The sequence below is a fragment of the Zootoca vivipara genome, chromosome 4 (assembly GCF_963506605.1).
Source record: "Zootoca vivipara chromosome 4, rZooViv1.1, whole genome shotgun sequence".
NCBI lineage: Eukaryota > Metazoa > Chordata > Lepidosauria > Squamata > Lacertidae > Zootoca > Zootoca vivipara.
Window position 1 is genome coordinate 34,460,276 of NC_083279.1, and position 16,726 is coordinate 34,477,001.

The following is a 16,726-nucleotide window of genomic DNA, read 5'->3' on the forward strand; positions in this document are numbered from 1 at the left end:
TTTCACTGCATATTATATTCTATCCTCTCTCTTCTTCTGTTTCAGGAACACCAATGCACCATTTCTTCTTTTTGTGGCTTATACTCAGGTCCATACCGCTCTTTATGCATCCCAAGCTTTCAGAGGAAAAAGCAAACACAGATTATATGGAGATGCCCTGGAAGAAATGGACTGGAGTGTAGGTATGTTACGTGGCTCTACGTCACCTGAGTTAATTGCCTTTTAGAAATATATTTGGCTTTTTATTCATTTATCTGAAAGCATTGCTAAACTGCTTAGTATGTCAGAATTCTCCAAGCGGTATTTATTTCACAACATGTATGCAGACAGCCCTTGATTGTAATAAAACCTCAGAGTGCTTTTACGAAAAGAGTAAAACAATAAAATTATCAGTAAAAAGCAGTTAAAACAAGTATTCAGAATATTAGAAAAAATATTAAAATAAATAATAAACTAAAAACCATATAGAAACACAGGACGACTTCTGAACTTGTCTGAACAGGCTCGCCTGAACAGAAATCTTAAGCAGGTACAGAGAAGGTGCCTGCCTGATGTCAATAGGCAGGGAGTTCCAAGGTTCCTGTGCTGCACACTAAAAGATCTATTTGTTACAGCCTTCCCTACTTTATCCCTTTTCACACATACAAATGAAGCACTGGCAGTCAGCTGGTAGAGATTGCACAAGTCTCTGCTGGCACTTGCAGCATCTAAACCTACTGTCAGCCTTCATTCCCTTTTGAAATCAGTGGCAGCTAGGTGTGATTCTCCTTCTGCTAGACTGTATCCATTAGTTAATGCTAGTTATTATTTTGAATTCTAACATACAAAGTGGCGACTTTTCACAACGGATGGCATAAGACAAACAAGAAAGAGCAAGAAATTCTTCAGGGCACAGAGTCTTGCAATGCACAGGCTTCCGAGGAGTGCTAATCTACCCGTTTCTGCAAAGGGTCCTGATTTATTTGTCAGCGTATTGGAACGACTCTCCATTTCTAGAGGTAATCATCTGTGAAAACAAGTTTGTGCTTGAAACAATCAAGCTGAAGAACAGGCAACACTAAAAGATAATATTCACCTTTCATTCCTCCCACCCGTTCACCCCCAACTCATTTCTGGTTCAATAAAGCAAAGTACAAAATTATTTTCAGTAAACAATGCCATATTTATTAAATTACCGCAAACTGACTTTCACCTCTGCAGTAGATGCCTGCTTTATAAGGAACGTTGAAACGGCACGCTTTGATTGCAAGTGCACAGAGTTCAACCCCATTCACATTTCTAGTCCAAATTTAGCACCAAACTTCCGCTTATGAATTGCAAGAGCAGTACAAGGCTACAGAGAAGGTCCCCCCCCCCCAATGTAGTTTTCTCATGGCAACTAGTCTTAATATAGGAATGTAGGAAGATGCAGGAACGTAGGAGATGACGAGGATTGATGCTCTACCCAAAATTACTGTGTAATCTTTATTGAAACACAGGAAATAGTTGTCTACCTCTCAGTATTCAGTAATTTTACCAATTTCATCAATAATTTCTCCAGGATTTAGTTGGCTAACACTGTAAATCGTCTCCTAACTCATATGTTTCTGGTGCTCCTTGTCTTTTAGTCAGGTAAGCAGCGGCACTCATTATCCAGTTTTTCAGGTAAACCCATGACTATACTGCAAGGTTTTGAACACAGGGACCTGTGTGCATTCTCCCATTTCATTGTAAAATCAAGTTAGAGTTTTTGCATAGAAATTGTAATGATGCCAGTTCAGTATGGAAATATGTCACTCACGAACATTCAGGCTTATTGATATATATTTTTTGAAATTCTTCTGTAGCATGTGTGATAGTAAAAAATGAATACTGGGCAGATCTGATAACATCACTGAGTAGAGTGGTAGCAATTAATCTTGAACAAATCCAACAAATAGTTGTATTGTTCAGAAAACAATGGGAGGCACTTTTTTGTTTGCATAGCCATTTATCAAATCAAGAGACACACACAGACTTTTTGATACAATTGAAAACAGCCAGTGAGTGATGAGATGACCAATAAATTGGAAGGGAATAAACCAACATATCCAAAGCTATGGTGGATGTTCCCACTCCCTGACTGCTAAGGCATTTATGAATTGCTATTTGAAGTAGTTTGAAAAGTGAGGCTACAGTCATCAAACAATGACTCTAGTAAGCAGTGCCGGATTTACGTATAAGCTAAACAAGCTGTAGTTTAGGGCCCCACTCTCTTGGGGGGGGGGCGGCAAAAAATCAAATAAACAATATAAAATAAAATAAAACCTACATACAGCAACAGTGTTTTGTGTTGTGTAGGCTCCTGTGATATAAGTAATGCCCCCCCCCCGCTAGCCTGCTCCCTAAAATAGCACTGATTTGCTCATATCTATATATAGGGTGCCTACATTCTGCATGTGCATATATATATATATATATATATATATATATATATATATATGTAAACTGGGCATGTTTGTTCGTCTCCAATGTTCAACGAAACTGCTTGACTGATTGCGTTCAAATTTTAACACAAAGTCAAAACGAGAGCAAGCCCATGCCGCTTTCAAAGACAGATGTCACACCTGGGCCAGGTAAACCCCCCCCCCAAAAAACCACGTGTTCCAGAACTCACAAATCAGACAAAAGTGCATGCTGGGAGCACAGAAGAGGTTGCAAAACAGCGCCCTCTAACGACGGCTACACTGGTACTGCACCTAGGAAAACTTCCATCTCCACAGCATTTCGGCTCGGCTTTCCAGACTGGGCGAGGGGCGGGAGGTGGGGGCTTGCCTGGGTGGGGCTTGGGGGAGGAGGGGGCGGGATAGGTCATGGGTCAGGACAGGGTGGGGGGAGTCACAGGGATGCGCCTGGGTAAACAGAACAAACATTTAACAGACTGAGCCACAACAACGCGTGGCAGGGCCAGCTAGCGGCTTTATATGCCTATTAGGCCCATAAATTACCATATAGCATATATTCAACACAAAAAACAGCGACAATTTGTTGTTGACTAAGGACAGCTGGACATAAAAAGGGCCCCATTACCTTCAGTTGCTTAGGGCCTCATCAAACTTAAATCTGGCCCTGCTTGTAAGACTACTAAAGAACAAGTAAATTGAATATAACTATTGCTCAATACCGTCATTCATCATTGCATTAATATTTGGTTAAAACTTTTCGTTGATTGTTTCTTTAAAAACCCACATTTTTACGGCTAGAAGCGTAGTTGTGTACTATGTAGCAGCACTCATGACATTGTTCTGCTGGTATATATTTTTCCTCCTTTTCATTCCCTGAGAGAAACTAGAGGATTAAGCAGTCTCTGATGGTGATAATATATTCTAAAAGTGCTAAAGTCTGTGACAGCCCCAGTGGTATCCATTGCAAAGCTGTCAGTTTCAATGCCTTTGCTCAAGCATGCTCAGTTTTTCCCAAAGAATAGCGATGACCAAATTCAAGTGAGTGCAATCTGTAAAGGTTGTGAATGCTTATTTTTGTACTGGGGTCAGAACCAGTGCACAGCTATAGGTCCAACGTACCACCAACGACCTAAAACAGTAAAGCTCGTAGAATCCGTTGTGAAGGCCAGCTGTCCACCTGATATGTAATCTGCAGTTCATAGACAGATAGGATTACAGATATGACAATGTTATACGTGTTTCTACTGTTTCAATGGCAGTTACAGCCCTGGGTTGTGCAATATGGTATTGGTCCTCTGAATATTTGTGGCCTGTTGTTTTATTTAAAGCATTTGAACCTTTACACCATAAGATATTTGGCAATTACATTTTAATGATTTTTTTTTAAAAAAAAACAGCAACACCCACGTACATTTAAAGAATTCTAGGGAACATGCAGTCATGAGATAGTCCTTTCCACAACGTCAACTTAACAATGAATGTAAACAATGGTTTCATGTACAGAAAAAGTGAATTGGTGGAATCCCTTTCATGGGAAACAAAAGCTACAGTATTCTTGTAGACCATTAAGGGCTCTATTCATCATGCATCCAAGTCAGCAGAAAAGGATAAACTTTGGACAGCCAATGATGTCTTAGATCTGAACTTTAGAAACTTGAAGTTAGAATTTGCCTGTCAACTAGTTTGATATGCAAGGCTATTTTTTTGCATCAGTGATGATATCCTAACAAATATATTCATACATTTGCTTTTAAAAGTTGGAGTATTTTTAAGGACATGCAAAGGGAATCAAAGCAAGCTATTATGATACTGCCAAAAACTTCAAAGCTGTTTTGTAAGAACCAGAGCTTGGGGATGGGGGTGTTGTATTTAAGATTCCTTCTTGACACAGCTTTGCTTTTGTTAAATGAGTAAATCTGTAAACAGTGGACAAACTGAATCTTCACTTTTCTGCAGCAATAATGTAAAAGCATGGGCCATTTATTTATTTATTTAAAAAAATACAGGACCTTTGCATTCCTGTGCATGCTTCCAGAACCTGATGCTTCTTTGGACTGCACTGATTGGTTCAGTGAGCATTTCCTGGTAAAACTTTATGCGCTTCACAAGGGTGGGGGAGGATGTGTTCTGAAAACTCATTGCTCTTATATTCCCCCCAGCATTAATTGCAGGTGTTCATAGCTCAAATTTCAGCGGTGCCCTGTGCAACACTGAAATATGGTGCCCACACCCAGCTTCCATTCTACATCATAGTTGTGGCACCCGTGAGACTCTGTACCCAGCAGGTTGCACTTCCCTAAATCTGATTCTGTTAGCATGAATTGGGTGTATATGTTGAACTAGGCGAACAATAATATGTGTATTGGACAATTTTTTGCAAATATTTATTTGTTGCTGACATCTGTAGAATGAGTTGTTGCCATCTCTGGAAAATTAGATTCCAATTGCTCCATTCTGATTGCTGAGGAGTTTTACTCAGAAAAGCTCTTTCCCCTTTTAGTCAGCACACAGGGATTCTTCAGATTGCGGAGAACACCTATGTGTTCTATGGTACATCCTGTAGGCTATTAATTGCCCATCTGAGGAAATGGTGTCCTGCATAAAGAACCAACTATAGTAATCTGTTCATGCATAGATGTTTATTGGGAAAAAGTGTAAGATGTATTTGAACTATATACCCTAAAACAAAATGATCAGATCACATAAAACCAATACGACACCAGTGATTTGGGATGACTTGTCCTATCTCAAATCTGGCTGTCTTGTAAAATGCACAGCATTCCTTTAAGAGAGCTTTGAAACGCACAAGGCATATTTGGCTTCGAGGTACAGCAATAAAGTCAGCGGTGTGACAACCAAGTTATGTGACCTTCCAAAAAATATGTCCAAGATTGTGCAAGGTCTGTTTCTGTCAAGGATTGGCGAGGAAGATAAAGCAACACACGAGCAGCTTTTTGTGGATAGTTTGCAAGAAGCAACACACATATAGCTGCCAAATCCCCTGTCATTAGAGGATGAAAGTATGCTACTTAGCTCTATGGAGAAGATTGTACTTTGCATACAGAAGGTCACAGGTTCACATCTCCAGCATCACCATTTCAAAAGATATTTTGTGGGAGGGCTGGGACAGAACTTGATCGGCCGGTGCTGTCAGTCAAAGTTGATAGTACTGGCTCAGACAGAGCTTAGCAGCTTCACCTATGTTTGAAAGGGGGGGGAATAGAAAACTGAGATCAGAGGAGCAATATGATAAGTCATAGAGTTTGAGTTTGAGATGCCATTATTTTATTCTTGCTGTAGGGATCCAAGGCAAAAGCAATGAACACTTTAAATCATGCCTTAGGTTGCAACTCATCCTGCAGGCCTATCCTTGGTGGCAAGGGTGCCAGCTTGAATAAAATACTGGCAGGGGGCAGGAGGTAAGCCCCACCCCACATAATCACAAGACATGGCACCATTTGAATTGCAATGCCCATCAACTTTGGGAGGGCGGCCCCCTCAAACATTTTATGGGGAGGGGAGGGACCTTGGCCCTTAGGAGTGGGCTTCTGTGCTTGGTGGCGGGAACCATACTGTATGTGGGCCTTCATCTCTCCCCCTGCCACCCCTCATTCTCTTCAAAGTGATGGGGGCAGTGGTGGCGCCTCCTCCAACCCCCAGCTAACTTTTTGTGGTTGGTTTGCTGCTACTTCAGCAGTGGCAGCAGCTTTCTGTTATTTTTCCAGACAATCTTGATGTTGTGACCCACCAACACACATACTTACCTAACATCCACATAGCAGTAGCTGCCATGGTCCCCTAAGGTGAGTAGTGTTGTCCTGAAAGATCTCCTGGGAGCAATCTGGAGCAGATGGAATATGCAAAGCAACTCTTGGTATAGAGGGGTCAGCAAACTTTTTCAGCAGGTGGCCGGTCCACTGTCCCTCAGACCTTGTGGGGGACCGGACTATATTTTGAAAAATATATATGAATGAATTTCTATGCCCCACAAATAACCCAGAGATGCATTTTAAATAAAAGGACACATTCTACTCATATAAAAACATGCTGATTCCTGCACCATCCACGGGCCGGATTTAGAAGGTGATTGGGCCGCATCCAGCCCCCGGGCCTTAGTTTGGGGGACCCCTGTAATACGGATAAATTTGGTGCAATGAGCATCTCCCTATTTTTATCTGGAAAATATGTGGAAGGCATGCTCTGCCTACTTAGACTTCTGCTGTCTTCTTTATGAAGTCAATTTCTTTCCTACTCCTTCTTCCCTAGATCATATTGGCTGCCCTCTGTGATGGTAGAGAAGCTTGACCAATATCTGCTGGAGTGTCACCATCACTACTGCAACCAAATCCTTTAGCACATATGTTGGAGTGCTTTGGCAGATAGTAAACTGAATGCAGCTAAATCTATTGCTGCTTCTTGCTTCTTCCTAAATCCAAATGTCAACCAGAAAGACAGAGAGCAAAGTTTACCTTCAGCAATGTGAGACTCACTCCCCAGAGGGGAATTCATAATTAGGCTCCATTTTCTTCTTCTCCTTAACAGTGTCTGCAAAGAGATTCATTCACAGCTTGCATTGTATACAGATGGCAAGTACAGAACAAGCTTCAAGTGTCTAACAGCATTAAGATATACAAAGCTAATAGGGCAGTGTAGTGCAAGGCAGAGATGCAACAGTGCCGGCACCTTTGTGAACAGAAGGGCAAATTAAGGGAAGGAAACACAAAAGCTGGCCACAGTTTCTGTGTCACAGTTACACATTGATGGTAATGAGAGTGATAAGGAGAAATAGGGAGGTGGGATGTAAACTAGCAGCAAGATTCCATAAGTTGTATAAATATTGCATAAGTTGTTTGCATATGCAAAGCAGAATCTTATTTCTAGATATACACACAACAAATATGGATTACACAGCGATTGCAACAATAAATATTCAACCTGCTTCCCCAGCTCTGTATTACAAGGTACCTGTGGGTATCCTCATCCATAAACATCCCCTGTGGGTACTTTCTGTTGCATATTGATAGTCAGTTTGGGTCCCACTGTGTATTAGGCCACATATAAGACCACATATTATGGAGGACTGCTCAGTGCGTGCTGCTTGCTTTGAGATAAATAAAGATTGTAATAGATGAGCTCCTAAATAAATAACTGTGACGTGTACAGGATGCCTTCATTATGTCAGTAGGCTCAGTGTTGTCATGACTTAATGAGAAATTAATGTAAGATCTTCTTGAATTCACCTTTTCTCACCATAACCAGGTATGATGGAGTTGTAGTCCACCTGGAGGCTAAGAGGTTCCCCATCCCTGCTCTAATACACAAGGAGCCATGACACATTCATGGAAACACAGGAACAGCCAGCACTTTCTCCATTGATTCTTATACAGAATTATACAGGCTGGAGGCAGATGAAGCTTTGCTAAACTGATTTATTCTGTTTATCAGTGATCTGCATGCAAAGATGCTGACATTTATGATTTAGAAACCTGAACAGCAACCACTGAAGAAAGGGTTGTATCCTCCAGAGGTTTGTGTTGTAGTTGGGGATTCTGTTCCTTGACAGGTGACAGGTTCTAATCATGGAAGAAATGGACAACCTAAGCTGGGAAGGTCACATCTTTGGGGGCAAATCTTAAGAACAACTAATTTTGACATATGTGTAGGGGAGCCTTTATGTGCCTTCTCAAGAGGACAGTGGAGGGAAGAGTGGTGTAAACTTTGGCCTGCTAAAACACTGCCAGTTTACAAGAAATTGTACTGAATCATAGAACTGTGGAGTTGAAAGGGACCCCAAGGGCCATTTATTCTATTTCCCTGCAATGCAGGAAGCTCAAGTAGATCATACATGAAGATGGCCATCCATCATCTTAAAAACCTCCAAGGAAGGAGAGTCCACCACCTCTCGTAGGAGTTTGTTCCACTGTCAAACAGCTCTCACTGTCAGAAAGTTCCTCCTGATGTTTAGTCAGAATTTCCTTTCTTGTCACTTGAAGCCATTGGTCCAATTGCAGAAAAGGAGATCCATGATACTGGTTCTGCTATTGGAACCATAACAGTGTCTCCCTTGAGAAAGGTCTCAGTGAGCTGCCTCTGTCTTGCAATTATCCTGCCATCTTCCAATCTCATAAGGAGATTGTCATACTCAAGGGCATTTCTTCACTGTACTTTCCTTTCAAAAGCACTGGCCATCTTCCCTCCTGTAATTCCTCTTGATTCTTCAAGAGATACTTCAGAGTAGATGAAACTGCAAAGCTTTCCACTGAGGGGAAAAAAATCAGTACTAGAGCTTATGTGCATCAAATAGGATTGAAGAAGAAATAATTTTAGTATGTGCTGCTCGTCAACTTCCAGTGCTATGGTGCATTGAAAAACCGTACTGGCATAATTCCAAGCCCTGGTATTTTAACTTTCCCCCTTCCATATTCACAGGACTGAACTCATCTGTATATATCAGGGATGAGGAACATGTTGCCTTCCAGATGTTGTTAGACTCCAGGACTCCAACCGCTCTAGTGGTCAGGGGTGCTACAAGTTTCAGTCCTACAACATCTTGGGGGCCAGAGGTTCCTCATCTTTGGCATATATTCATATTTCCTCTCTACTTCAAGTGCATACATCTGAATATTTTCTGGTTTTGTTTACAGCAGCTGATGCCTCAACACATTTTTAGCTAATGAAATGCAAGAAAGTTCTTGAATGAAAGTGAAGTATTTAAGCATCAGTAGTTCTTCTGTATCAGTACTGGGCTTAAGGAATTTTGCCTTTTTTATTCTTAGCAGGGCTGGCCCTAAGACAGCCGCGCTGGGAAACAGGGGCGGTGGCACCAGAGGGATCTTCGCACCATGGTGCCACGGCACCAGATATCCTTAAGACGGCCCTGATTCTTAGCATGCAAAAAGACGTACCATTTAGAAAGGTAGCCTTTCCTCCCCTTTCCCATCCTGTCACTGTGTCATAGTCTTTGGTTATTTCACAGGAGCACCCCAATCTCTAGGCAGTTCCACAAACTAAGTGCATAATGATAGTAAGGATTTAAATGAGCTAACAAAATAGCTCAGTTGGTCAGAACATGGTTCTGATAATGTCAAGGTTGCAGGTTCGATCCCCATATAGGGAAGCTGCATTTTCCTGCACTGCGGTGGGTTGGAGTAGATCCCCAGGATCCCCTTCAACTCTATTGTTCATTGATTCAACACAGAAAGAATCCTAAATGCCTTAATCATTTTGCCCACAAAGAAAACTGTGCACTTTGCACTTAAGCACTGTGTTAAGAAGACTAATGTTATTGTTCAATTGTTGTTTTAAAACTATTACAATAACAGAGCAGGGCTTTTGTAGCATTATATCAGAATCTGGACAAACTGTGGTTACTCTTACCTATGGTTGAAGGAAGCCAACTTCAAACCACGGTTTATATGAAGCTAGCTTGTATCAATAGAATCTAGTTTAAATTAGTCATAGTTTAGCACTATGTACAAACCCTAAGCGAATGTGAACTGAAGATTGCAGCAAAACATTATGATCTCCAACTTAGAGCTGCACCAGAGGTGGAGAGAGTAGGTGTGAGTGCAAGAATCTGAAGCTCACTCACAATCCATTAAGATTAGATCATAGATTAGCATTAACTCAGAATGAGGCCATAGATAGAGTAATTTAGCCTATGGGCACCTTTCTGAATTGTACCCTCTCTACCTTTGTGCCAAAAACCTTTGGATATAGATTGTTGTGAGAAGGGCCAGTGGTTAGATGATCTGGGCTTGCAGCAGAATGTTGGACTCTGTGGTGTTTTCTTCCTCCAGTCCAATCTTTGAATGTATCTATTTTTCTAGGTGTATTTTTGAGTGTATTGCATTTCTTCCTTGGATAATAATATAAAAGTGAAACATTCTCCAAGCCATCCCAGAGGCCTCTTTAGGTTCTATTGTGTCACAGTTCTTCACTCTAAAAACTAATGAAATTTGGGCACAAAGAGACTTTTCATGAAACAGCACCTGCAGGTATGTCACCTCGTCATAATTTAAGCAAATGTGAAGTAGGATTTAAAGAGACTGCAGGAATGATATTTTCTCCTTCAGCACTTTGGGAAGGGATGTAAGTGGACTTTAACGCTTACTGCTATTACTGACATCAAAGTCAAACTTTTAAATAACCAACCCGCTCCACTAACGTATCTACTAATTTAATAGAACCATATTTTAGTAGAATGTGCTCCAGATTGAGATATTTAAATCATGGGCCAACTACTCAAAGGAAAATCTCAATGTCACAACCTGTTTACTCAGTGGATTGTGTCCTTCATGGTGTGTGCCTTGCTCACATAGGGTGTGTGAGAGGAGGGGGGAGAGAGATTTGCAACTTTTTTGTTTTCAGAATTTTTGCTGAAGAATAAGTGTTATTCATGGATGGAATAACACAACTGCCACATCTAACACTTATTCCTTCAAATTTGCATTTGGTCTTATCTATATTCATTTTAAGTTTTATGCTTTAGAACAGGCATCCCCAAACTTCAGCCCTCCAGATGTTTTGGACTACAATTCCCATCATCCCTGACAACTGGCCCTGTTAGTTAGGGATCATGGGAGTTGTAGGCCAAAACATCTGGAGGGCCACAGTTTGGGGATGCCTGCTTCAGAACATAGATAGTGTTTGTAACTAAAAAGTGTTAATCTAATAAAAAATAAGGGAAGAAAAAACAAGATGAAATACAAGAAAAGACAGGGGTGACCATTTTATGTCAGTACAGTGGTACCTCGGTTTATGAACACAATTGGTTCCGGAAGTCTGTTCATAAACTGAAGCGTTCATAAACTGAAGCGAACTTTCCCATTGAAAGTAATGGAAAGTGGATTAATCCGTTCCAGATGGGTCCGCGGAGTACTCAACCTGAAGCGTACTTAACCTGAAGCATGGGTGTAATTGGTTCCGGAAGTCTGTTCATAAACTGAAGCATTCATAAACTGAAGTGAACTTTCCCATTGAAAGTAATGGAAAGTGAATTAATCCGTTCCAGATGGGTCCGCAGCATTCGTAAACCGAAAATTCATAGACCAAGGTGTTCATAAACCGATGTTCCACTGTATCATATATATTCATAAATATATCCTTAATGGTCCTCACCACCACCACAATAATATGGAAAAATATAAAGCTGTCATTGAACAGTTCTCATTGGACAATTTGGTATACTGCATCACAATCCTGAATTTGCATGAAGTCAGGGTGGGATAAGGGAGCAAAAGAGAAGGCAGACTGCACAATACTAGTGGTCATGGTATGGGAGTGAGGAGGGAGAGCCTTAGAGGGGGAAAGTGCTGATTTAAAACAATGGCAAAAGTTTAAATAAAACAGAGGTGGAGGAAATGGAAAGGAAAGCGGCAGCTTTAAACATCAATAGATGTTTGACTAAAGCAGGGATTGGGGAAATTGAACAGAAATAAGTGGCAATTTTAAACAATGGCAGAGTGAACAGGGGAAGACACTGAGGGGGAAGAGGCAGTTTAAAATGATGTTTGAGTACAGCAATATGGAAGTTATGAAAGGCTCTATTGCGGGCATCCCCAAACTGCGGCCCTCCAGATGTTTTGGCCTACAACTCCCATGATCCCTAGCTAACAGGACCAGTGGTCGGGGAAGATGGGAATTGTAGTCCAAAACATCTGGAGGGCCAAAGTTTGGGGGTGCCTGCTCTATTGTATGAGCTTTTTGGTTTTAGCTTCTGCGTTGAACCCATTTCTGCTATTTTTCCTTGCTGAAACTGTTTTGTTGGGCTCTCTGCCTTCTACCCTACTAGTTTCAATAAACACCAGCTACCGCTGGCCACAGCTTTTCCTATATGTTTTCCCCATGCAGGACAGCCACTTTTCTCTCCCTTTGTTGGGCAAAACTATAGTCCTCTTTTCTTCAGCAGGTGGAAGTGAAGCACCAGGCTTTGGAGAGAAGCTTCTGGGTTGTACCCACTTCAAACCTATTTTGACATCTTCATAGTGACAGGAAGAGTATGCGACTGTACTTTTTCAGGAAGCAATTCCTTTGTGATTTGAAATGTGACAAATTCTCTTAGACTGCAAACAATCCATGCCCACTCCCCTGGGGGCAAGCCCAACTGAAGTCAGTGGGAATTACTTCTTAGTAACCTGTATAGGTTATTATACAGTGATTGTGCTATCGCTGACAGAGAACTTCCTTAACTATTTATTCTTGAGAAAGAGCCATATGAACAAAATGCAGTACATTAAAATCTACACATTTGTAAATGTTGTAAAATGAATTTATTTTTATTTTTTAAGTGAACATAAAACATTTACAATAGGACTATGAATATTGTTACCAGTATTGTATCACAGCCATATAAGTAATAGTTGTAAAAGTACTTAAAGGGCATTCCTTTGAAAAAAAAGAAGCAGCTTTATTAAGGTTAAAACATAAAATGCAAAGAAATTATTACAACACAATATACACAAATTTAACAAAACCATAATAAACCATAACAATCTTAAAATACAATAATGCCTTTAAAAATGAAAATACTTATCTTTAAGTTAAATCAAATCAAATAACTAATACATCTCTCCCTTTTGATACTTCCACTTATCTACATCTCGGTCCTCGTAATTTCCTTTCCTACTGCTCCTTTCAATGCTCTGCATATTCCATATTTTCAATTTTAATATTCCGAATTTCTTGATTTCTTAAGCATTCCTATAGTGTGTGTGTGTGTGTGTGTGTGTGTGTGTGTGTGTGTGTGTGTGATGCATTTATCACAGAGGCTCATGTATTACATTTCTATAATGTTCCTCATTCCACCTGTCACCTCGCAATACTTCCAAGGCTCATTGTATATAGTATGATCATAAAAACACCCATTAGATTTATTTTCACTTACATGACGCAGACATTAACTTATTTGTCCTTCGTTCATCCATCCCAGTGTTCACATAGGAAATAGAAAGGCAAATTCTATCTTATTTTCATGACACCTATTTTTGAGGAGCAACAAAATGTGCAGTTTTGAATGTCGTCACATGTCAAATACAGATGAGAAATGATTGCTTCTAAAAATAACTTGTCACTTTATCAGGGTTTTTTTTTTATTCTTCACTCTACTGCATCATAACCAGTTCACTTGCTTCTTTCTTGTGTTACTGAGGTCATTGGTAAAACAAATATAGAAGCCAATAAATTCCCCTTTGATTATTTTTCATGAAATATTGAGGTCCGGAACAGGTCATTCTTCACCAATATATTCTTTCCGCATCTGTAACATATCTAGAATGTAGAGATGTGAAAGAAATTTGTTTCAGTTTGCACCTCAAGGTAAACCTGCCTAATTCACACTTTCTGAAACAACAGTCCTCATGAATATTCACCAGCATTTTAGCACAAAATTGTGCTAAAATGCTGATGAATGTTCATAAGGACTTAGAAAAGAATAAGATATGCAAATGTGGAGAACTGAATTTAAGATAATTATTTGTTATTTATTGTATTTATTTGTCACCTTTTCCACAAAGTAACCCAAGGTGACTTACACAATAGTATAAACATTAAAACCAATTATAAGAAACCAGAGCAGAATAAAAACCTAGAATCATAGAGTTGGAAGAGACCACAAGGGCCATCCAGTCCAACCCCCTGCCGAGCAGGAAACACCATCAAAGCATTCTTGACATATGCCTGTCAAGCCTCTGCTTAAAGACCTCCAAAGAAGGAGACTCCACCACACTCCTTGGTAGCAAATTCCACTGCCGAACAGCTCTTACTGTCAGGAAGTTCTTCCTAATGTTTAGGTGGAATCTTCTTTCTTGTAGCTTGAATCCATTGCTCTGTGTCCGCTTCTCTGAAGCAGCAGAAAACAACCTTTCTCCCTCCTCTATATGACATCCTTTTATATATTTGAACATGGCTATCATATCACCCCTTAACCTTCTCTTCTCCAGGCTAAACATACCCAGCTCCCTAAGCCGTTCCTCATAAGGCATCGTTTCCAGGCCTTTGACCATTTTCGTTGCCCTCTTCTGGACACGTTCCAGCTCGTCAGTATTCTTCTTGAACTGTGGTGCTCAGAACTGGACACAGTACTCCAGGTGAGGTCTGACCAGAGCAGAATACAGTGGTACTATTACTTCCCTTGATCTAGATGCTATACTCCTATTGATGCAGCCCAGAATTGCATTGGCTTTTTTAGCTGCTGCATCACACTGCCGACTAATGTCAAATTTGTGGTCTACCAAGACTCCTAGATCCTTTACACATGTACTGCTCTCAAGCCAGGTGTCACCCATCCTGTATTTGTTCCTTTCATTTTTTTTTTTGCCCAAGTGTAGTACTTTACATTTCTCCTTGTTAAAATTCATCTTGTTTGCTTTGGCCCAGTTGTCTAATCTGTTAAGGTCATTTTGAAATGTGATCCTGTCCTCTGGGGTATTAGCCACGCCTCCCAATTTGGTGTCATCTGCAAACCTATATGAATAGGTAAATTCCATCGATATAAATGACATGTCTAATGCATACAAGCCTGAATTTGACTGAACACTAATGGGAGCAAACATCAAATCTGCCTGATCAATTACAGAGAAGTGATCCATCTAGCTCTTGTGAATCCATATCAACCAGCTACAGAGTGTTTCTTTTCGCCTTAAATACATATATATATATATATATATATATATATATATATATATATGGAAAAGCTGATGTGGAAAGTGTCTCTTATTGCTCATTTATGGAGTACTTGGTTTTTGTTTTTGTTTTAAAAATTAAAATCTATGGTTAGATAAGTGTTACCGGTCTCCACCGGAGATGCATAGTTCCACAAAACAAGGAAATGGGTGAAGAGAGAGAAATGTGACAAGTCTATTTGACAAGGAACTGCCTGGCAAAATAAAAAGTGAAATAGCTATTAGGTCTGCGCTCTTCTGTGAGGAAGAACGCTGGACTCTGAAGTTGGATGGGAACTGGCTTGAAATGGAGTGCAAATGGAAATGTCATGAGAAGTCTGAAGATGAACTACGTTTAAGCTGAAACAATTAATAGAAATGTGAATGTACTGTAGTGGTGAATGCAGGGGAAAAAGGGAAGGATCTTGTTTGGGCATGCAAAAAGATATGCACACAATGAAATACTATATACAGTCGTACTTTGGAAATCGAGCAGCCTAGTTCTCGAACGTTTTGACTCCCGAACAATCAAAACCCGGAAGTGACTGTTCAGGTTTTCAAATGTTCTTTTGGAAGTCAAATATCCAATGGGGTTTCCCCACCTTCTGATTGGCTGCAGGAGCTTCCTGCAGCCAATCAGAAGCCACACTTTGGTTTTTTAACGTTTTGAAAGTGGAATGAACTTCCGGAACAGATTCCGTTCAACTTCCAAGGTATGACTGTATATCTATTTAAATGTAAGTCTCATTGTGTTCCATGGGGGTTATTCCCAAGTAATGGGGTTGTAGCCTAAACATAGATTACAGGAAAGGCAAAAAATTAAATAAATTTGACCTCCCCCTCCCCCAATGTATTAGAAGTAGTCTAACTAATGGCTGGAAAGAGCAGGTGCATAAAAAGGCTGCTCTCTCCATCAGATATAACTTAATATCTTTATTTTCTGGCTACATATTGCAGGCTTTAAAGCAAGGTTCAAATGTCTTCTCAGATATATAGCATTTATTTACTTCATGGGGTATCTTTTTGGCCATTTTATTTCTAATCAGCTTATTACAAAACCATTCATCTACATTCTGACGTCTTAAACATTGACATCTAAACTATGGAGCTTTATCCTGAGATGGTGTTTGGGCTGGTGTTTGGGACTGGGGTGTTTGAGCAAATGCTGAGCTCCCAAAATCAGACACCAGATACTGAATCCATCCATCTCCAAATTTTCTGATATCTTAGTATCTCTTTCGGGATACTAGAATCCAGATTCATCCAATGACGCTGAATGTTGAAATATTCAGGACAGACAAAAGAAGGTAGTGCATAGTTAAACTATGGGATTCGCTTAGTTGGTTACAGCGTGGTACTGATAGCACCAAGGTTGCAGGTTCAATCCCCATAAGGGACAGCTGCATATTCCTGCATTGTAGGAGGTTGGACTAGATCAGGCATCCCCAAACTGTGGCCCTTCAGATGTTTTGGCCTATAACTCCCATGATCCCTAGCTAATAGAAGCAGTGGTCGGGGAAGATGGGAATTGTCGTTAGGCTCCCTTCCAACTCTGATTCCATGATTCTAAGATTCTAAGATGTATTGATGTTATTAACTTGAATGGCTTTAAAAGTGGATTAGACAAATTAATGAAATTTAAGG

General features: G+C 40.3%; 1 protein-coding gene across 5 annotated transcripts in view; it reads left to right on the forward strand.

Annotated features, from left to right (window-relative positions):
* Positions 1 to 16,726, forward strand: part of STS (steroid sulfatase) — a 95,515-nt gene that overhangs the window by 37,343 nt on the left and 41,446 nt on the right. For all 5 annotated transcript variants that reach the window (XM_060273483.1, XM_060273480.1, XM_035116354.2 and 2 more), the window contains one exon: positions 46 to 182. In XM_060273483.1, coding sequence (XP_060129466.1) covers positions 46 to 182 — 137 coding nt within the window. The remainder of the gene's footprint in view (positions 1 to 45; positions 183 to 16,726) is intronic.